The following is a 24,333-nucleotide window of genomic DNA, read 5'->3' on the forward strand; positions in this document are numbered from 1 at the left end:
CTTCTGCCAAATTCACACCTCTGCTCGTTTATCCTAGAGGCTACACTTCACTCTTCTCTCTGGTTACCCACCTTCCTCATTTCCTAAGGGACACAACAGTTCCCTCAACTTCTACAAGTCCTCTCCCAGAGATTTTTCTCTTCCAATTTTGTACAACCTATTCCAGAATAGGCTGGCACATTGCACCAGCTATTTTTCTAGTGATTTTTGTATGTATGATGGATCTGCTCTAAATTAGCAAATAATGTCTTTGAGGACAGAACCTTTAACTTACATACTGGAGGGTCCATATAATCATTCCATAAATACAATTAAGCTCAATTAATCAAAATTCAAGAAATTAGAACCTTCTCAGTTTACAAGAATTATTTTTTTGCTCCCTAGTTTATTTTAAAATTCAAAATAGATTCTGTTATCAAAATAAACTCAGTCATGAAAACTATTATTGCTATTCATAAGGATGTTTCAATTATCTTCATCAGTCTTTATTGCTAATACAGAAAGGAAATATTTCATCAAGAGTTGAAAAAAGGAAAGCATTTTCCAGCTAGCTAACCAGATACTTGGGTTGACAAATACTTTGTATATAGGGCTAATCTTCTGGTCAGTCCCTTTCATTCCAGCTTCAGTTCATTTGGGGAGAGTGGGGGTCAGGATATGCCCCGTTGAGAAGGGAAGGAAAGATTATTCACTGGGCACCTGCCATGTGTGGGGGTACTACAGATACACTTAGTTTACATAAAAACTACTGATAATTGAAAGAATAGAGCCAGGCGCAGTGGCTCATGCCTGTAATCCCAGCATTTTGGGAGGCCAAGGTAGGTGGATTGCTTGAGGTCAGGAGTTCAAGACCAGTCTGGCTAACATGGTGAAACTTCATCTCTACCAAAAATGCAAAACTTAGCTGGGCATGGTGGTGCAGGCTTGTAGTCCCAGCTACTTGGGAGGCTGAGGCAAGAGAATCAGTTGAACCTGGGAGGCGGAGGCTACAGTGAGCCAAGACTGTGCTACTACACTCCAGCCTGGGTGACAGAGTGAGACCCTGCCACAAAAAAAAAAGGAAAAGAAAGAATAAATACTGCAATGACCTGAACATATCAAATAGAGTAAAAATCCGTGTTTATAATGGTGTTTAAAAAAAAACCACAAAAAAACCTTAACTGGTCACCTCTGGGCATTGCATGAAAGAATCAAGTTTTGCTGCCTTTTCTATAAAAACAATCTTACAAAGTAACTAAATATTAATGAAAGAAAATTCTTTAGAGAAGAATTCCAGCTAATAAATCCATCAAGAATGACATCAGAAGTCACGATTTTCCAATTCCTAATGACAGAATGGATCTAGGCAACAATCGTGCATGAATCCTAAGACCCTCAGGTGAAAGGCTGATTTACTTTTATCTGAATGCATCTCTGCATCTGACTACCAGGGCATAGGAAGAAGTTAAACGATCCTGATAAATGATATCACATGGAAGCTGTCAGCCAAATCCACAAAAGGAGTGTCTCAAACAAATTAATATGGAAATAAATCAATAGAAGAGGGAGAAAAAAGGAGGGAGTATGTTGTACATTAAGAGATTTCAAGAGCGATAAGAACCAAATGCATTCTATAAACTTCCTTTAATCCTAACTTGAACAAATCAACTGTAAAATGATGTATTTGAGACAATTGGAGAAACTTTACTATATTAGATGACAGTAAAGAATTTATGAATCTTGTTAGATGTGATATTAACAGGGTGGTTATGTTAAAAAACAAAAAACAAGATGACCTTATCAGTTAGAGACATCTAGTTGAAGAATTTACAGATGAAATGACATTATGTGTAAGATTTGACTTTAAATACTCCAGCAAAAGAAACGTGGCAAAATAAAAACAGATAAACAAATCAATAAATAATTAATAGAGTAGATAAGATAGGAAAAATGGAGATAACTGTTGAAGCTGAGCATGGTGGTTCATAATACTAGTTACTATTTTTATGAATGGTTACAATTTTACCATAATAAGAAGTTAATAAAAAGTAGGTACCAGGCTGGGTGTGGTGGCTCACGCCTGTAATCCCAGCACTTTGGGAGGCCGAGGTGGGTGGATCACCTGAGGTCAGGAGTTTGAAACCAGCCTGGCCAACATGGTGAAACCCCATCTCTACTAAAAAGTACAAAAAATTAGCCAGGTATGGTGGTGCGTACCTGTAATCTCAGCTACTCAGGAGGCTGAGGCAGAAGAACTGCTTGAACCCAGGAGATGGAGGTTGCAGTAAGCTGATATCACGGCACTGCACCCCAGTCTGGGCAACAAGAGTGAAACTCTGTCTCAAAAAAAAAAAAAAAAAAGAGTAACTGCCTAAAAAGTTGCCTAAATCCATAATCTGAAACTTGAAAAGTAAACAAATAGTCAATGGGGCTTAGTTATACTTAACATATATCTTTCTCTTCTTATTAGGCTTACCACCAACTTTATTGGAGCTTCACTTAGATTATAATAAAATTTCAACAGTGGAACTTGAGGATTTTAAACGATACAAAGAACTACAAAGGTAAACCTTCCCAAAATTTTAACTTAGAATGATACCTCCTGGAGAATGTGCACGGGGACCCTGGTAGAGATCACTGTCTGTCCTTAGCTAGTTGCTGTTGCAACTGGAAAGTGTGAAGGGAAAACTAGAAAGAACCACCATTGGCCAGGTGTGGTGGCTCACTCCTGTAATCCCAGCACTTTGGGAGGCCAAGGCGGGCAGATCCCGAGGTCAGGAGTTCAAGACCAGCCTGGCCAACATGGTAAAACCCCATCTCTACTAAAAAATACAAAAATTAGCCAGGCATGGTGGAGGGCACCTGTAATCCCAGCTACTTGGGAGGCTGAGGTTGCAGTGAGCCGAGACTGTGCCACTGCACTCCAGCCTGGGCAACAGAGCGAGACTCCATCTCAAAAAAAACAAAACAAAACAAAACAAAACAAAAAAAAACAAAGAACCACCATTATTACCACCTCTGCTGATAGGGGCAAATCAAGTGAAAAGAAGAAAATAACTTTTCAAATTTCCCTTTTGTTAAATTTAGGTTAAAGAATTTTCTGACAAAACTGGGAGATAGTTGTTAAATACTGAAATAGGTTATTAAATAAAGTCATGAAATATCTTTGAACATATATATAAATAGGACAGGCTTATAGTCTAACTAGTTTGTGGTGTTTTCAGCTAACTCTATCACACCTAACCATCTGTGTAAGACTTGATGCATTTTATATCATTTTTAGGCTGGGCCTGGGAAACAACAAAATCACAGATATCGAAAATGGGAGTCTTGCTAACATACCACGTGTGAGAGAAATACATTTGGAAAACAATAAACTAAAAAAAATCCCTTCAGGATTACCAGAGTTGAAATACCTCCAGGTAAAACATTCTACTTGTGTTCAGTAGATATTGGTACTTTTCTTCAGTTTTTATAACACACTTTAGCATACCTCAAGCAAAGACCAAGTAAGCAACAAGGGTGATTCAAACATAATGACTCTCCAGGTTGCATGAGGTGTTTTAAGAAGTAGGAGAGCTTTAGGAGAATGGTTCCTACATCAACCTCACAAGAAAGCTCAGGATCCATTTCCATCTTTTGGTTTCTTCTGTTGAAACTGCTGAGGACATTGTGGCAAAGCTGCTGGCACAGTTAATTTCAGATTTTAGGGCAGGGATGGCTATGCAGAGGCAGGACTAGTCAGGAGGACATGGAGCAGGGTCACGTGTCCTTTTGATCTGGAAACATTTCTCAAAGAAGAGCAAGAGGATGAGGCTCCTGGTATTTTCGCTTTCAGTGTGGTGCTAGGATAGACATGTACATGTTTTTTTTAAACATTCCAACCAGAATACAGTATATAACAAATTTAAAGTCACCATCTGAAGCATCATGAGTTCTCATTTTGTCGTTTGTTGTTATTTATTATTAGAAATCTTTTCCTTCTATTTGACAACTCTTAACTGGCTGGAAGGGGTCACAGATTCCTTGGAGAATCTAATAAAGATTTAGATCTTCCCAAGAACAAAAGTTTTCATCTTCCAAGGAGCTTGAGAACAAAACTGGGCATCAAGCCACTTTGCCTCTTCTCTATTTCTTTCCGATGTATCTTTAAACAAGTTTCGTTCACCGTACTCCTTTGAGATACAAACCATCAAAATGAATGTAATATAGGCAGGTGCTAATCTCAAGATGACAACTTTTGCTTTGACTTTTCCAAATGCTGCATTTGGATGTCTGTTTAGCCAGTGACTACAACTTGAGTCTGTCCTCTCTCAAGCTGCCCCATCCCTGATGTCATTTCTGCTTAATTTGCTCCACAAGTCTGCTTCCAGCTTCTGGTCTCTCTTAAATCTACCTATACTCTTGCTAGCATTAATTAAATGAATAGAATTATAACACAAACAGAAGAACACAAGTCATAAGCATATATTTCAATGAATGTCCACAAAGTAAACACACTGATGTCCAGCAGGTTGCAGGTTTTCATTCCCAGTGGGATCAGTACTATGGTAAATTATACCTTGCACTTATATTGAGCAGCTGGGAGACTGAACACCAAACTTAAATGTCTTAGCAATGCCTAGAATTTTCATGATTGGTCTCATATCAGTCTTACTAAGGCATAAAGGCAGAATCTAGAGGTAACAACAGCCAGGGAGGATATCCCACTTTGGCTAGCAAAAGACTTCTGCTCTTCAGCACACCAAAATGCTGTCAGTTAAGTAGATTGCTTTTGTTTCCCAGAAATCTCACTGTTACCAAAAAGGCCAAAGAAGAAATTAGAAGGGCTGTTTAAAGGGAATGAAGGAGAGTTTCTCCATTTACCATACTTTTTGAGTAAGAATTTAATTTAAAAAGACATGTACACAGCCTGTAAAATTGTGACTTGTCCACTGGTGTACATAAGATCAAGTGATTTCAACTATTGATGCTATATTACAATTATGCATTTAAGATGTTGATAGATCTTTCTATAAAACAACTTATAAAAATTCTCCTTTGGTCACGGAAAATGCCAGCTAATAATTCTTCACAATCAAATTGTGAGCCTAATTCTTAGAGCATTAAATTTCATTCTTCTGATCATTTCTAATGTTTTAAATGCATTATTGTAAATATGGCACTGAAGTAACCATATATATACACATAAGTATGTATACTTAAAAAAATGTACGTATGTATATAAAAGTAAACATTACGCATGTATGTATGTATATATGTATGTATGTACATATGTATGTATCTATCTATACACCTGGAGAGAGAGAGAGACAGCGACCCATGTGACCAGGCAGTATGCTCTGGGCCTTGGCAGGAGTCCTTCCCCAACACTTTTGTGTACAACACATGAGCTTGAGTTTTTATAATAGGTATTTAACATGCATAAGTGAGTACATCTACTTTATCTGAAAATACATTCAAGCCAATGTAAAATAAACAGATGAATAAACCCACAAACAAACGGTGACTACAGAGTATCTTCCGTTTACATTTACTGGGTATTTTTAATCCTTTCTTTTTTCCTACTACAACAGATAATCTTCCTTCATTCTAATTCAATTGCAAGAGTGGGAGTAAATGACTTCTGTCCAACAGTGCCAAAGATGAAGAAATCTTTATACAGTGCAATAAGTTTATTCAACAACCCGGTGAAATACTGGGAAATGCAACCTGCAACATTTCGTTGTGTTTTGAGCAGAATGAGTGTTCAGCTTGGGAACTTTGGAATGTAATAATTAGTAATTGGTAATGTCCATTTAATATAAGATTCAAAAATCCCTACATTTGGAATACTTGAACTCTATTGATAATGGTAGTATTATACATACAAGCAAATATCTATTCTCAAGTGGTAAGTCCACTGACTTATTTTATGACAAGAAATTTCAAAAGAATTTTGCCAAACTATTGATACATAAGGGTTGAGAGAAACAGGCATCTATTGCAGTTTCTTTTTGCGTACAAATGATCTTACATAAATCTCATGCTTGACCATTCCTTTCTTCATAACAAAAAAGTAAGATATTCAGTATTTAACACTTTGTTATCAAGCATATTTTAAAAAGAACTGTACTGTAAATGGAATGCTTGACTTAGCAAAATTTGTGCTCTTTCATTTGCTGTTAGAAAAACAGAATTAACAAAGATGGTAATGTGAAGAGTACATTATACTATTCTTATTCTTTAGTAACTTGGGCAGTACTGTAATATTTTTAATCATCTTGAAGTATGATTTGATATAATCTTATTGAAATTACCTTATCATGTCTTAGAGCCCGTCTTTATGTTTAAAACTAATTTCTTAAAATAAAGCCTTCAGTAAATGTTCATTACCCACTTGATAGATGCTACGCATAAGAGCTGGTTTGGGGCTATAGCATATGCTTTTTTTTTTTTTTAATTATTACCTGATTTAAAAATCTCTGTAAAAATGTGTAGTGTTTACATAAAATCTGTAACTTGCATTTTAATGATCAGATATTATAAGCTTTTAATGGCATGAAAATAGTTAGGCTACGTAACATTGCCACTTCAACTCTAAGGAATAATTTTGAGATATCCCTTTGGAAGACCTTGCTTGGAAGAGCCTGGACACTAACAATTCTACACCAAATTGTCTCTTCAAATACGTATGGACTGGATAACTCTGAGAAACACATCTAGTATGATTGAATAAGCAGAGCATCAAATTAGACAGACAGAAACTGAAAGTTCTATATAAATGCTCAGAGTTCTTTATGTATTTCTTATTGGCATTCAACATAAGTAAAATCAGAAAACAGGGAAATTTTCATTAAAAATATTGGTTTGAAATAAAATATTTGTGCTTTGATCTTATTTTTCTTCGCCCACCCAGCAACATAAACTATTCTTCAGAAAACTCTAATCTATATATAACATGTTTAGAGCAATATTAATGTCAATTATTATTACTTTTTGTTTTGTTTTGAGATGGAATCTCGCCCTGTAGCCCAGGCTGGATGGAGTGCAGTGGCCTGATCTCGGCTCACTGCAACCTCCGCCTCCCGGGTTCAAGCGATTCTCCTGCTCCAGCCTCCCAAGTAGCTGGGATTACAGGCACATGCCACCATGCCCAGCTAATTTTTTGTATCTTTAGTAGAGACGGGGTTTCACCATGTTGGCCAGGCTAGTCTCGAACTCCTGACCTCGTGATCCGCCTGCCTCTGCCTCCCAAAGTGCTGGGATTACAGGCGTGAGCCACTGAACCTGGCCTGATGTAAATTCTTAATAACAATAATACATGTTATTAATACATATAATAATAACAATACACCATGTAATTCCTATGCTATGAAAGATAATCACCTTTATATTAAACTACCTCAAAAACAAGATTTTAAATAACTTGGCGGCGAGGGGGAAAGAACCACATTACAGATACACAAGAGATGGAGGGTTTGGATTTCGAGGTTAAGAATGGGTAAATAAAGTCTTATTCTTCACAGTGGAGTTACTCAACTTTGGCTCCCTTGACATTTTGGGCCAGGTCATTCTTTGTGGCAGGGGCTGCCCTGTACATCTTTTAGTTGTGCCCTGGTCTCTACACACTAGATGGCAGTAACACCTGCATCCCCTGCCCCCCACAGGTTTTTGTTTTTTATTTTGTTAAGAGACAGAGTCTTGCTCTATTACCCAGGCTGCAGTGCAGCAGTGTGATCATAGCTTACTGTAGCCACAAACTCCTAGGCTCAAGCAATCCTCCTGCTTCAGGCTTCCAAGTAGCTGGGACTACAGCTGCATACCACTGTGCTCAGCTAATTTTTTGTGGAGACAGGGTCTCACTTTGTTGCCCAGGCTGATATTGAACTCCTGGCTTCAAGTAATCCTCCAAGCCTTAGCCTCCTAAAGTGTTAGGATTACAGGCGTGAGCCACTGCGCCCAGCCTCCCCTCTACCTCTACGGTTTTGACAATCAACAATTTCTCCAGAAACTGACAAATGTCCCTGCGGGGAGTGGTGGAAGGTAGGGCAAAATCTCAGCAGGTTGCAAACAACGGCTTCACAGGAAAGTTAGTCAATTTCTAAAATGACATATCTGGAAACCTAGAACAAAACTGCTACTCTTTTGAGCAAAAAAAGAGGGAAGACCATGGTATGAGTAGAGGGAGGATGATAGTATGATTTTAATAATAAAGGTTAACCACCAGTAGTGCTAGAACCAATAGTGCCCAGGGTTGCAGAACTTTGACTTGGAAATCCAGTTCCATTTATAGTCTTGGGTAAGTTACCACCTCTTTGAGCCTGCTTCCTCACCTATAAAGGGTAGGGGTGACAACACTGAACAAGGTTGCTATGAAGAATAAATGATAAAAATATATATGCAATGCTTTGTAAACCATAAACATTTACAAAGAAAAATAAAAGATCATGAAGTCCTTAAAGATAAAACAATACTATAATAATCACTCAAAAATTAAAATATTCTAAAGTTTCAATTATTTTAATAAACAAAATAAATTTTTCTAGAATGTAACAAAAAATTGTGATATCATGGCACTTATAAGAACATATGTAAAAGCAAAAAATGTTTATTGACATTGGAAAAAAACAACATCTTGAAATTAATCATTAAAATCATAAGGTAAATACCAAGGTTAGAATAAAAAACAGATTTATCTATGATCTGAACAGTGGAGCTTAAATTAGCTAAGTTAATCTTTTTATAAAAAGAAAAGACAAAACCAAAATTTTAAAATACTGGAAATGATTCTTGAAATCCCTGCAATTAATTCACTGAGGTTTATGTTTGTATTTTCCATCTTCCAGCTGTTAGCCATTTTTGGTTTTAAGTTTGCAAAAAACAAATCACTAATAAAAATCATAAACAACCAAAACTGCATTAACATTTACTGCCAAAAACACATTTTATGGTGAATACAAAATATTACCCACTGGAAAAATCCATTAAACATTGAAAACAAGTGACTTACTATTTACTGGGTTTATGAAGGACTAAATTACTGAAGTGATTTTCTTTAAGTATTATGAGGTATTTAGAAGTCATTAAAACAAAAACTTTTTTTTTTTTTTCTGAAATGACGTCTCTCCACAAACTGTCCAGGCTGGTCTCAAACCCTTGAGCTTAAGTGATCTTCCTGCCTCAGACTCCAGAGTAGATGAGATTACAGGCGTAAGCCACCACATCCAGCATTCCAAAAGCTTTTTAAAAAAAATTTCAATGTTGTTCTCCCTTAAGCTACCATACTATTTCTCTTTCATTCACAATTCCATCACTTTTTGAAAGAATTGCCTTACCTCAGTCTGTATTACATTTCTATTCACATGGACCTTAATCTGTTGCGGCTGACCTAACAATTCTCCTTAATCTATTTTCCCAAAATTATCTTATACAAATAATATTAAACAATAATAACTGATTTTATTTTATTTTATTATTATTATTTTTTTGAGACGAAGTCTCGCTCTGTCGCCCAGGCTGGAGTGCAGTGGCGCAATCTCGGCTCACTGCAAGCTCCGCCTCCCGGGTTCACGCCATTCTCCTGCCTCAGCCTCCTGAGTAGCTGGGACTACAGGCACCTGCCACCACGCCTGGCTAATTTTTTGTATTTTTTTTTTTTTTTTTTTAGTAGAGACGGGGTTTCACCGTGGTCTCGATCTCCTGACCTCGTGATCCGCCCGCCTCGGCCTCCCAAAGTGCTGGGATTACAAGTGTGAGCCACCACGCCTGGCCAATAGTAACTGATTTTATTAGTCCATTCTCGCACTGCTATAAAGAAATACCTGACACTGGGTAATTTATAAAGAAACAATGTTTAATTGGCTCATGGTTCTGCAGGCTGTATAGGAAGCATGGCGGAGTCTGCTTCTGGGGAGGCCTCAGGAAGCTTCCAATGATGGCTGAAGGAAAAGGGGGAGCAGCATTTCACTTGGCTGGAGAAAGGGGAGGTGCCACACACTTTTAAACGACCAGATCTCATGAGAACTCACTATCACGAGAACTGCTCCAAGGGGAAAATCCACCCCCATGATCCAATCACCTCCCACCAGGCCCCACCTCCAACACTGGGGATTAAAATTTGACATGAGATTTGGGTGGGGACACAGATCCAAACCATTATCACTGGTGTTTAAAGAACATTTTCAGACATTCTTCTAAATGCCTTACTTTTAATCCTCACAATAACCCTATGAGGTACTTTTACTTATAACTGGTATTTTTTTTTTTTTTTTTTTTTTTGGAGACAGAGTCTCGCTCATCACCCAAGCTAGAGTGCAGTGGCGCAATCTCGGCTCACCGCAAGCTCTGCCTCCTGGGTTCACGCCATTCTCCTGCCTCAGCCTCCTGAGTAGCTGGGACTACAGGCGCCTGCCACCACGCCCGGCTAATTTTTTGTATTTTTAGTAGAGATGGGGTTTCACCGTGTTAGCCAGGATGGTCTTGATCTCCTGACCTCGTGATCCACCCACCTTGGCCTCCCAAAGTGCTGGGATTACAGGCGTGAGCCACCGCACCTGGCCTATATCTGTTTTTTTAGGTGTAGGAGCTAAGGAAATTAAATCACTTATGGCAGATCTGGGATTTGAATACAGCAGTCTAGCTCCATGCTTTTAACTATGATGATACACTATTTTTCTTGAAAATCTCTGTTCACTTTGAAATCGCCTTTGCAAATATATCAATGAGAAAATTATGACAGTAAAAAGGATCTGAGCTAACCCACCCTCCATCTTCCCTTTCCTTAAATTATCACTGTGCTATTGGGTTGAGCTAACTTTGGAAGACATTTAGGCTATAGTTTAAATGATAATAGACCTTGCCCAAAACTCAACTTATTTTGTAAAGCTAATGAAAGGCCATGAACTGGGGGAAGAGAGGAGCCCGATTCTGCTAAGGTGTAGACATAGATTGTCAGCCATTCCTGCAAATAATATAACTATTGTAGACTGGCTTTTTGAGATATCTTTTCAGGTTTTTTTTTGCATGGCTGACACCTACGGCTTCACCTGGACCTTCCAATCTCATTCCTGTGGCCCCATCCAGAAGCAATTCAGCCCACAGGAGAACAGCTTACACCCCCCTAGAGATGAAATCATAGGATTGAACCTGGGAGGCGGAGGCTGCAGTGAGCAGAGATCATGCCACTGCACACCAGCCTCCCGGGTGACAGAGCAAGACTCTGTCTCAAAAAAAAAAAAAAGGGAAAGAAAAAAAAGAAAAATCCCTAACCCACAAGATGATTTGAGTACTAACTCCATCTCCCACATGGTGTGGCCAGCCTTGTGTCTATTAAACTCTTTCTTTACTACAATGCTGTAGTCTTCATTTGTGCAGCGGGCTGGAAAAAACCGTCGGGCGGTTACAACTTTGCTAACACACATTATGCTTTTCTGGTTGTCCTTTAGTGGCTAGTGTTCCCCAATATCCTTCATTTGGTCTCTTCTCTTTATTCCCTAACAATTTAATCCATTGTAATCATTACCTTTAGGGTGAGTCCTTCAAAATCCACATCTCAAACACTCACCTCATTCATAAGTAGCAAACTTTCAGAAGCAAATTTAAACATCTGGTGGCATAAAATTCAATCAAAATGAACATCATAAACTATTTCCTCCGAACTCATAAGGTCCCTATCGACTCTGTTTTTCCTCCCAGCTGTGCAGGTTCTAAACTTCTAGGAGTTGCTCAGCTGATTTCTAACCTTCCTGCATCTCCCTACGGACAACCAGGTGCCAAGTCCTGCCCTACCTTCTCATGCTTCTTGCATCCATTCCTTCCTTTTTATCCTCAGTCACTATATCACAATCACATCCTTATTGGAATATGTGAAAAGAAAAGAAGATCTCAGGACCCCAAATTCACTATGCCAGGGGTCTATAACCCTAGGGTCATGGACCACAACTGGTACGAACTGGAATACACAGCAGGAGGTGAAAGGTGGGCAAACGAGTGAAGCTTCATCTGTATTTACAGCCACTTCCCACTGCTTGTGTTACTGCCTGAGTTCCATCTCCTGTCAAATCAGCAGTGACATTAGATTCTCATAGGAGCGCAAACTCTACTATGAACCGCACATGTGAGGGATCTAGGTTGTATGCTCCTTATGAGAATCTACTGTCTGATGATCTGTCACTGTCTCCCATCACCCCCAGGTGGGATCATCTAGTTGCAGGAAAAGAAGCTCAGGGTTCCTACTGATTATACATTATGGTGATCTGTATAATTATTTCATTATATATTACAATGTAATAATAATAGAAACAAAGTGCACAATAAATGTAATGCGATTGAATCACCCTGAAACCATTCCCTCCTCCCTCATGCCTGTCTGTGGAAAAATTGTATTCCACAAAACTGGTCCCTGGTGCCAAAAAGTCTGGGGTCCGCTACACTGTGTTAAAGAGGAAAAGCTAAGCTCGAAGCTGAATCATGCAAGAAACTCATTCCTTTGTTTCAAAACATTTAGAAGGCCAGATGTCCCCACAGGTAGCTACTCTGTTTACTTTATCTTACGTAAAGTGCTGATTTACTGAGCTGAGATGAATAAATAGTTGACTATTCTTCCAGCCCTCCCTTCTTCCTTCCTTCTCTTCATTCCTTTTTTTCTCTTTCCCTCCCTCTCTCTCTTTCTGTTTTTCTTTTCTTTTTTCTTTCTTTTTTTTTTTTTTTAAGAGACAGAGTCCCACTCTGTTGCCCAGCTTGGTCTGTTCTTTCATATTCTCCAGAGGATTTTAGACATCTTGGTTGCAAGGACTGTGTGTTAGTCATCTTTGCATCCTCTCTCCCCCTCCCCAAAGCTAACATGCTGCCTTGGTTCAATATATTTTTCTGAATGAAGCTTATTAGTAAAGGAAAAGAAAAAAAATTTATTCACACCTTAGGAACACAATGTGTTTTTATCTGCTATATCTTCTTTCACTCCAGTAGCTCACCTTACCTTATAGCTCTACAACAGACTACAGTTACTATTTAGAGATACACTGGTATATTCTACATTACACAGAGGTAGGGGCAAATGGCATTTTTCCCCAATGCACTTTTATTATTTATTATTGGAGGCATTCATTATAGTTTCTATCATAGGCTCTGAGGAGCTCTGAAACCGATTTTCCCAATCACCTCTGACCAGTGCTATAACTAAGAAAACATTTCAAGCAGTTATATCTCTCTTGGAGAAACAATAAAAAATCAAAGAGCTGCTTTAAAATGAACCTGAATATAGAAAAAAAAATGAAATTATAGAGGGCCTAAAGAGGCAGAAACACTGGGACAACTCAGGCTAAGGCACAAAAGCACATGCCATTCCTTGGCTTTACAGTCAAGGCACAATCATTTGTATAAAGTCCTGGTATTAAGACTTCCAGTGATGGAGACCTTTTTTTTCTTTACATTTACAGTGCTAGCAACTTTTATTCTTTACCTTTTTACCAAGGAGAATTTACAACAGAAGCAAAAGTAGAAAGAATAATATAATAAACTTCTGTGTACTTCTCACTCAGTTTCAAAAATTATTAATTTATAACCAATCATTTCACATATACTTCCATCCCTATTATTATCTTAATAACAGTTTTTGTTTTTTTTTTGAGACATTGTCTTGCTCTGTTGTCCAGGCTGGAGTGCAGTGGTGTAACTCGGCTCACTGCAATCTCCACCTCTCAGGTTCAAGTGATTATCCTGCTCAGCCTCTCAAGTAGCTGGGATTACAGGTGTCCGCCACCATGCCCAGCTAATTTTTGTATTTTTAGTAGAGATAGGGTTTCACCATGTTGGCCAGGCTGGTCTTGAACTCCTGACCTCAGGTGACTGGCCCACGTTGGCCTCCCAAAGTGTTGAGATTACAGGTGTGAGCTACCATGCCCGGCCAACAACAGCTTTATTGAGGTACAATTAATATACCATACAATTCAATCCTTTAAAGTACACAATTCATTGAATTTTATACTCAGGGTTGTACAACCATCACTACAGTCAATTTTAAAACACGCTTGTCAGGCTCCAAGATGGACAACTAGATGCAGCCAGGGAGAACATCTCCAATGGAGGGACCACGACATTAGGAAGACTGGCTCACTCCTAGCAGATCTTCAGAGAGAAGGCATTAAGAGCGGATGAGGGAAGACACAGATGCTAGGCTCAAGGGGAAGGAAGCTGGGAACCCTGCATGGGGCTACCACGCACGGGGACTCATTACTGGACCCCAACGACGCTTGAAGAAGGGGTGACTGAACAGACAAGGAGCAACCCACTCTCACCAGAGGCCTCTGGTGACCACCTTGAACATTTAAGTTGGCAGAGAAAACTACTTAGAGAAGTGGTAGGCACAGAACTCCAGCTGATGTGGAGCCCAGAGGGTTTAGTGCAGAAGCATCTGCAGTGGAGCATGAACAGGGACGCCCACCCCCCTAGGCTCAACTTGCTCCCATAGGAGATATTGGCCCTAGGGGAACTGCTGGACCTGAACTCCATGAGACAGGGCTGGTCCGACTGGACCCTGTTTGGTCTGTTGGTCTCTCCAGGGGCCCCAGCCTGGCCATACCTGCTTGCAGTACAGCTGCCAGGTACCTCCTAGGGGCCCGTGTCAGCTCCTGTGGTGGCGGAGCTCACCTAACTAGCAGAGTGCTCCAGCAGAGAGGCCACTGCTGACATGCATCAGCTTGCACACGCCCTCTCCCCACTGCAGCCTCCCTCATGCTGCTTTGCCTGCAGGCACTCGCCCACAGGCACCCCCAACATTACTTTAATAGTGAACAAATGGTGCTGGGACAATACATTTACAACACACCATATGCAGAGCTTAACATGGGACAGAGATATAAGCATAAGAGCTAACACTATTAAACTCGTAAAACAGACATACATACTTATGAGTTTGGATTATGCAATGACTTCTTAGATGTGACACCAAAATCACAAGCAAAAAAGACATAAATTAGACATCACCAAAATTAAAACGTTTTGTCCATCAAAAGACATGATCAAGAAAGTGAAAAAAAAAAAAGCTCATAGAATGGAAGAATTTTGCAAATCATATATATCAATAAGGGACTTGTATCTAGGATAAAATTCCTACCATTCAATACTTAAAAACTCCAAGTTAAAAATGGCTGAAGGATCTAAACTGACATTTCTCCAAAGAAATGGCCAAATAAACACATGAAAAGATAGCATCACTAATCATCAGGGAAATGGAAAATCACACCACAGTGAGGCACCTCATTTCATACACACTGTATGAAATGTAAATTATATGCTATGATTATAATTTGATTAAAATAAATTCAGTATCTCAAAGCTGAGTGATATAGGACTAGCTAGGAAAATTTATAATTTATTTATTGAAAAGATCTTATCCCCACTGACTTGCAGTGTATATGTATCATAAATCAAGCAATCATATATGTCGAGTTTATTTCTGAGTTCAATGTCTATTTCTAAGCCTGAATTTTTATCCCATAGGTCTATACCTTAAGATTTTGTGGCCGGGCATGGTGGTTCATGCCTGTAATCCCAGCACTTTGGGAGGCCGAAGTGGGTGGACTGCCTGTGGTCAGGAGTTTGAGACCAGCCTGGCCAAAATGGTGAAACCCCATCTCTACTAAAAACACAAAAAAATTAGCCGGGCGTGATGGTGTGCACCTGTAATTCCAGCTACTTGGGAGGCTGAGGCAGGGGAATTGCTTGAACCAGGGAGGTGGAGGTCGCAGTGAGCCCAGATTGTGCCACTGCACTCCAGCCTGGGGGACAGAGCAAAACTCCGTCTCAAAAAACAAACAAACAAAAAAAACAAATAAAAAAAACTTTGTAACACACTAAGTCCTCTTTGTTGTTTTATCTCAGGATTGTCTTGGTTATTCTAGGTCCTTTGCATTTCCATATTAATTTCAGAATTAGCATGTAAAATCACACAAAAACCAAGCTGAGATTATTATTGAGATTGCAGTGAATCTCTGATCATTTTGGAGAGAACTGGCATCTTAGCAATACTGAGTCTTTCAATTAACAAGCTAGCTATTCTTCAATTTCCTTCTTGGCATTGTTTTGTAGTATTCTGATAAAAGTCTTACACATTTTTTTTAGAGTTATCCCAGGTTACTGATAGCTCAGATGCTATTATAAATGATATTTTAAAGTTCTATTTTCCAATTATGTATTGGTAATATATGGTAAAAATTGATATTTTTATATTGAAATTATAATCAGCAGTCTTGCTAAATTCTGATTAGACTGATTAGAATTAGACTTAATAATTCTAATAGTTTGCTTGTATATTCTTTTGGGATTTCAAAAATACAATTATGTCTACTGTAGTTAAAGTTAGTTTTTATTCCTTTTTTCCCTACTTTTGTACCTTTTATTTCTTCTTTTCTGTATCTCACTGCTAGGAGCTCCAGTATAAACCTGAATAGGAGTGATGAAAGTAGATATTCTTGCCTTGTTCTCAATTTTTGGGGAGAAGAGAGTTGAGTATTTCCTCATGTTATATTAGTGGCAGATATTTTTGTAGATACCCGCTATCAAATTAAGTCATCTTCCTAAAAATTTTCATCATGATAATGGTGTATTTAATTGTATCAAGTGTTTTTTTTTTTTTTTTTTGAGAAGGAGTCTCACATTGTCACCTAGGCTAGAATGCAGCAGCGCGATGTCGGCTCACCGCAAGCTCCGCCTCCCAGGTTCACGCCATTCTCCTGCCTCAGCCTCCTGAGCAGCTGGTACTATAGGCACCCGCCACCATGCCTGGCTAATTTTTTTTTTTTTTTTGTATTTTTAGTAGAGACAGGGTTTCATTGTTTTAGCCAGGATGGTCTCGATCTCCTGACCTCGTGATCTGCCTGCCTCGGCTTCCCAAAGTGCTGGGATTACAGGCGTGAGCCACTGTGCCTGACCAAATCAAATGTTTTTTATTTACTAAGATGTTCATATAATTGTCCTTTATTCTGTTAATATTATGAATCACACTGGGCTTTTTCAAACCAATTTAGATTTCCTGATACAAATCCCACTGGATCATAATGGAGTATCTTTTATTTTTTTCTTTTCTTTTTTTTTTTTTTGAGACAGAGTTTCACTCTTGTTGTCCAGGCTGGAGTGCAACGGTGTGACCTCGGCTCACTGCAACCTCCGCCTCCCGGATTCAACTGATTCTCCTGCATCAGCCTCCCAAGTGGCTGGGATTACAGGCATGCGCCACGACGCTCGGCTAATTTTTTTATTTTTAGTAGAGACTGGGTTTCTCCATGTTAGTCAGGCTGGTCTCGAACTCCTGACCTCAGGAGATTTGCCCGCCTTGGCCTCCCACAGTTCTGGGATTACAGGTGTGCGCCACTGTGCCCGGCCTTGTTTTCATATATATCTAAATTTTAACTTACAATGTTTTATTTACTATTTGTGTGTTTACTGGCCTGCAATTTTATTTTCTTGTGATGCCCTTGTCAAATTTTGGTGTAGGGGTTATTTTGGCCTTAGAAAGAATACCTCTCTCTACTTTTTAAAATGTTAACTACAATACAATTACCATACCAAAAAATAATTGACAATATTTCCTTACTATCATCAAACCCAGCAAATGTTCAACTTGCCAACTGTTCCACAATTTTTAAACTCATTTGTCTGTTGAGTCAGTATCCAAATAAGGCCCATACAGATGTCATAAGTTGATATATCTTTTAAGTCTTTGTTTTGTTTTGCTTTGTTTCCTAAGAGTCTCACTCTGGCACCGAGGCTGGAGTGCAGTGGCGCGATCTCAGCTCACTGCAACCTCCACCTCCACGGTTCAAGTGATTCTCGTGCCTCAGCCTCCTGAGTAGCTGGGACTACAGGCATGCGCTATCATGCCAGGCTAAATTTTTGTATTTTCTGTAGAGGTGGAGTCTTGTTACGTTGCTCAGGCTGGTCTTGAACTCCTGGGCTCAAGTGATCCACCTGCCTCAGCCTCCCAAAGTGTGGGGATTACAGGTGTGAGCCACCGCACCCGGCCAATATACCTTTTAAGTCTTTTTTAACCTATACATTTCCCCTTCATCCCTTTTTTAATTCCTTACATTTTATTTGATGGAGAAACCAAGTTGTTTGCCTCACAGGCATTTCCCACAGTCTAGATTTTGCTGATTGCGTACTTGTGGTGTACTTTAACATATTCCTCTGTCTGCATTTCCTATAAATTAGTAGTTGAATCCATATTGTCGACTTCTTATAAACTTTGTATTGACATTTAATATATGTATAGAAAAGTACATAGATGATAAATATGTAGCTTAATTTTAACACTGTAGTTACATACCATGTAACACCCAAAAGTATGACTAATAAAAGATAAAAATTCATGCACTTGTTTTTTATTAACGTTTTCTTAAACATACAGATAGTTCACATTTATTTCAATGTTTAATATTAGAAGTGTTTTGGGTCTTTATTAGGAAGTTTGGTGATGATTTTATAACCAGAAATATGCCATAGGAACTTAACACTTGTTTGATAACAATTAGCCTATGGTAAAATTGGTTTCATTATATGTCATTTCACTTAAAGTCACAGTTTCAAAGAACCCACTGACGATGTTAAGTGAGGACTTACTGAACAATAGTCTCGGTTTTACCATGGGAGGGATATGTTTCAAGACATCCCCTGTAGATGCCTGAAACCACAGCAAGTACAAAACCTGATTATTGTCAGCCAAAACACATTTCTGTTCACGTCTTCCACTCACAGATTTAATGACTTTTCCCTTTTAACTAAATAATTATCACGCATTAATTGTGGTCATAACTTTCGCAGTTTGAAGTGCAACAGGAAACTAAACTAGTTTCTTTTTCCTTCTTCACAATTTTACAGATAGGAGATTTGGTCTTACTACAGATGTTAGCACTCTCACCATACCATTCTTTTTCTTTCCTTATTAAGTTGAGAACTTTCACTGCCTTTTTTTCACTTAAGGGAAGCACTTTATAGATCAAGCTTGTCCAGCCCACAGCCATGGCCCACTGTAGCCCAGGATGGCTTTGAATGTGGCCCAACATAAATTCGTAAGCTTTCTTAAAACATGATGAGTTTTTTTGTGATTTATTTATTTATTTATTTATTTTAACACATCAGCTATCACTAGTGTTAGTGTGTTTTATGTGTGGCCCATGACAATTCTTATTCTTCCAATGTGGCCCAGGAAGCCAAAAGATTGGGCACCCCATTATAGATTCTCTTTGACATAAGGTTTACTACAACATAAGCACTGGGATACCATGACAGGTAATCTGATAACCCTAAGTGACTAACGGGAAGTGAGTGTATATAGTGTGGATATGTTGCACAAAGGGATGATTCATGTCCTGGGCTAGACAGAGCTGGACAGCACAGGACTTCGTCAGGCTACTCAAAATAGCATGCAATTATGAATTATTTCTTTCTGGAATTTTCCATTTAATATTTTTGGACCATGGTTGACCATGGGTAACTCAAATGGGGGAAAGCAAAACTGTGGATAAGGGAAGGCCACTGTAAATATTAACTTGAATAAACATAAGTAACAGAAATTCTGGTTCCTAGGTCTCTATATTCACCACTCTTATCCATAGTTACAATCATTTCAGTACTTTGAAGATCAAAGAGTTCCTTTCATCCAAATGGTACTTGTAGTAATATTACATAATTCTACAGAAAATATAGAGGGGATCAGACCAATAAGACTCAAGGGCATTCCAAGAATTTTAACATGGGATTGAGAAAGAGGACTAAATATAAAGCGATATCCCATAAAATAATAGGAAGACAAAGAGAAGGTGGCATAGAAAGCCAAAGGAGCCACACAAGTTTAGATGTGGAGCAGCCTCATTGAAACCTCTTCATTTTAAGATTATAAAACTGATTCTCCAGAGAGACAGGTGACTTAAGACCACCAACTCATGAAAAGCTGTGGCCAGGGCCTCCCATGCTGGTCAGCCACTGTGACTCTATAGCTAGCAGAGGCTGGGGAGGATTCTACAATCTCTGTTTATTTGGAAACATAGAATAGCTTATTGCTTATTTCCCACATATTTAAAAAATATATATATTTTAAATTATTTTTTCCAAAAATAAGCCCATTAAATTTACTGAAAAAAATTACCTAATTTTCACCATGGGAGGGCAGTCTTATTCTAATAAGCTATAGAAGTCTGAAAATAAAGACATGAAAGCCAGGTCTACTTTAAAATAGTCTTAAACCACTATTATTCTATTTTTAACATTTAGACAATAACTTCTAACTAGAAGCAAAAATAATAACACACAATCTGACTAATAAAAATACTTAGGAAAACAAAAAGATGAAATACTTGAAAACGGACAAACAGAATTGTACTTCATATGCAAAAGAATCTAAGTCACTTCCCCGTATTGGAAAATCTTAATAAGAACAAAAGAACAGCACCAAGCATTTACTAAGGCCATACCATGTAGCAATAACAAATGAAGCAGTTTATTGATTGACTGATTTACTGACTGAGATGGAGTCTTACCCTGTCACACAGGCTGGAGTGCAGTAATACAACCTGAGCTTTGCAACCTCTGCCTCCCAGGTTCAGGAGATTCTCCTGCCTCAGCCTCCCAAGCAGCTGGGATTACAGGCACATGCCACCATGCCCGGTTAATTTTTGTATTTTTAGTAGTGACGGGGTTTCACCATGTTGGCCAGGCTGGCCTCGAACTCCTGACCTCAGGTGATCCACCTGCCTTGGCCTCCCAAAGTGCTAGGATTCCAGGCAAGAACCACCACACCCAGTCAAAAATGAAGCAGTTTAAATGCAATGTTTAAATACTAAGCACTCAATCATTATGAAATCTTATAATGGTAGATGTAGATACACCAATCTCAAAAATTATCTGAAAATGCAAAGGACTTACAACAGCAAAAACAATTTGGAAAAAGAACAAAATTAGAGGATGTATACTCCCCAATGGCAGAACTTACTGTAAAACTACCCTAATTAGGAGAGCATGAGACTGGTATAAGGCAGATATATAGATCAATAGAACAGAACTGAGGATCAGAAACAAACCTGCACATTTATGGTTAGCTAATTTTTGACAAAGATATTAAGACAACACAATGGAGAAATAATTGTCCTTTCAACAAACCGTGCTGAGACAATTGGATATTCACATGCAAAAAAATGAACTTAGATCCTAACCTCACACCACACACAAAAATTAAATCAAAACAGATCATAGACCTAAATATAAGAGACAAAACTTATAAAACTTCTGGAAGAAACAGGAAAAAATATTTAAGACCTTAGGCAAAGAGTTCTTAGACTTGACACCAAAAGCATGAATAATGAAAGATAAAAATTCATAAATTGGTCCCAGTGCAGTGGCTGACATCTGTAATCCCAGCACTATGGGAAGCTGAGGTGGGAAGATTGCTTGAGCCTAGGAGTTCACGACCAGCCTGGGCAATACAGGGAGACCTCATCTCTACAAACAAAAAAAAAATTAGCCAGGTGTGGAGGCACATGCCTGTGGTCTCAGCTACTCGAGATGCTGAGGAGGGAGGATCACTGGAGGCTGAGGTGGGAGGATCACTTGAGCATGGGAGGTTAAAGTTGCAGTAAGTTGTGATTGCACCACTGCACTCCAGCCTGGGCAACAGAGTGAGACAGTGTCTCCGAAAAGTAATTTATAAATTGGACTTTACAAAGTTAATATTTATGTATCAAAAGGCTATTAAGAAGATGAAAAGCCTGGGCACAATGGCTCATGCCTGTAATCCCAACACCTTGGGAAGCAGAGTGAATTGCTTAAGCCCAGGAATTCGAGATCAGCTTGAGCAACATGGCGAAACCCTGTCTCTACAAACAATACAAAAATTAGCTGGGTGTGGTGGCATATGCCTGTGGTCTCAGCTACTCGGGAGGCTGAGGTGGGAGGATTACTTGAGCCCAGGAGGCGGAAGCTTCAGTGAACCAAGAACCTACTACTGCACTCCAGCCTGGGCAACATAGCGAGACTCTGTCCAAAAAAAAGAAAAAAGAAAGAGAAAAGACTAATCATACACTAGAAGAAAAATATTACAAGCTATATATATTTGATAAAGGACTTATATCCAGAATATATAAAGAACCCTTACACAATGTAATAAGACAAAAACCCAATTAAAAAAAGGCAAATTGATAAACAGTTTTAATGTAATTCCTACCAAAATCCCAGCAAGATTTATTTATTTTTGAGACAGAGTTTCGCTCTTGTTGTCCAGGCTGGATTGCAATGGTGTGAGCTCTGCTCACTGCAATCTCCGCCCCCTGGCTTTGAGCGATTCTCCTGCCTCAGCCTCCTAAGTAGCTGGGATTGCAGGCACCTGCCACCATGCCCAGCTAATTTTTTTGTATTTTTAGTAGAGATGGGGTTTCACCATGTTGGCCAGGCTGGTCTCAAACTCCTGTCCTCAAGTGATCCGCCTGCCTTGGCCTCCCAAAGTGCTGGGATTACAAGTGTGAGCCACCGCACCCAGCAAATTTCTTATAGATATAGACAAGATCATTCTAAAATTTATGTGGAAAGGGAAAGGAACTAGAATAGCCAAAACAATTCTGAAAAAAGAATACAGTGAGAAAAATCATTCTACTTGATTTCAAGACTTACGATATAACTATAGTAAACAAGACTAGGTGGTGTTGTCAGGAAGTCAGATGTATAAATAAATAGAACTGAAAAAGAAAAGCCAGAAATAGCATTAAGTGCAGACAATTGATTTTTGACATAGGCACCAAAGCAATTACTGAAGGAAAGACAGTCTTTTAAACAAATGGTACTAGAGTAATTGAATATCCATAAGCAAAAAATCCTTTCAAACCCTATATAAAAATTAACTCGAAATGAATCATAAAAGTAAAATGTCAAGCTATACTTCTAGAAAATAACATAGATGAAAATCTTCGGGAGCTAGGACTTTATAAAGAGTTCTTAGATATGACACCAAAAGCATGATCTATAAAAGAAAAAAAGAATCAATAAACTGGACTTCACCAAAATTTAAAACTTTTGCTCTGTGAAAGATGCTGAAAAGAAGATGAAAAGGCATGCAATAGAATGGAGAAAATCTTTGCAAACTACATATCCTACAAAGGTACTCCTTGTTCTAGTATCTAGAACTCATAAAACTCAACAGCAAATAAACAATTCAATGGGAAAACGGGCAAAGGACATGAACAGACATTTCACTAAAGAGAATACACAGATAGCAAATAAGCACATGAAAAGATTCTGAACATCATTAGCTATTTGGGAAATGCAAATTAAAACCACAGTAATATATCACTACATACCTATTAGAATGGCTAAAATAAAAATGTGTTAAAACATCAAATGCTAGTGAGGATGTCAAGAAACTGAATCACTCATACACTGTTCGTGGGAATGTAAAATGGTACAGCTATTCTGGAAAATAGTTTGGCAGGTTTTTAAAAACTAAACATGCACTTACCATACGACCCAGCAATTATACTCTGGGCATGTACTCCATAGAAATGAAGACTCATGTTGACACAAAAACGTGTACATGAATGTTTAGAACAACTTTATTAGCATTAGCCAAAACTGGAGGCAGCCCAGATGATTTTTCAGTGGACAGTTAAACCAACTATGGTACATCCATTTCGTGGAATATCACTCAGTAATAAAAAGGAATAAACCAGTGATACATGCAGCACCTCAAATAAATCCCCAGATAATTATGTTTAGTGACACATTTCCAAAAGGTTATATACTGTATGATTCCATTTCTGTAACATTCCTGAAATAACAAAACTGTAAAAATTGAGAAAAGATTAGTTTTTGCTAGGGGCTAAAGATGAAGGGGGAAGGGCATGACATTTATGTACCTATAAAAGGGCAACATGTGAAACTCTTGCAGGGATAAAAATGTTCTGTAATTCTACTATCTCAACCTCAATATCCTCATTGTAATACTGTACCATAGTTTTGCAAGATGTTATCATTAGGGGAAACTGAGTAAAGGGTACATGGTTTCTTTCTGTATTAGTTCTCATAACTGCATGTGACTCAATAATGAAATTGAAATAACATTTTTAATTAAAAAGTAAATGACTGCAGTAAAATCTAAGGTAATAGGAGAAATCAACACCAGGGCCCACTTGAGAATGGTTTTATAAAATGGTCAGACAGTATTTTTAATCACTCTGAACCTTGAGGATTTATAAATAAAATGAAAAATAAGGGTGATAAAGACAAACATCTGAATCTTGAAAAAGATGACCATAGATTGCCTGATAAGAGTTTCATCCCTGGACTGTCTACCAAGCATTGCCAAAACACATCTAAGATTGTACACAGTGTACAGTA

At 38.5% G+C, this 24,333-nt stretch overlaps 2 protein-coding genes across 5 annotated transcripts in view; one reads left to right on the forward strand and one right to left on the reverse strand.

Moving 5' to 3' along the window:
* The window catches only part of ASPN (asporin), a 28,668-nt gene extending 20,387 nt beyond the window's left edge, over window positions 1-8,281 (forward strand). The window contains exons 6-8 of one of the 2 annotated variants that reach the window (XM_055271950.2): window positions 2,450-2,543; window positions 3,263-3,401; window positions 5,556-8,281. In XM_055271950.2, the coding sequence (XP_055127925.1) occupies window positions 2,450-2,543; window positions 3,263-3,401; window positions 5,556-5,753 (431 nt within the window). In that variant the 3' untranslated portion in view covers window positions 5,754-8,281. The remainder of the gene's footprint in view (window positions 1-2,449; window positions 2,544-3,262; window positions 3,402-5,555) is intronic. The other variant, XM_055271951.2, reaches the window with a different exon arrangement.
* Window positions 1-24,333, reverse strand: part of CENPP (centromere protein P) — a 289,893-nt gene that overhangs the window by 143,968 nt on the left and 121,592 nt on the right. The gene's annotated exons all lie outside the window — the stretch shown is intronic.

This window comes from Symphalangus syndactylus, chromosome 3, assembly GCF_028878055.3.
Source record: "Symphalangus syndactylus isolate Jambi chromosome 3, NHGRI_mSymSyn1-v2.1_pri, whole genome shotgun sequence".
Lineage (NCBI taxonomy): Eukaryota > Metazoa > Chordata > Mammalia > Primates > Hylobatidae > Symphalangus > Symphalangus syndactylus.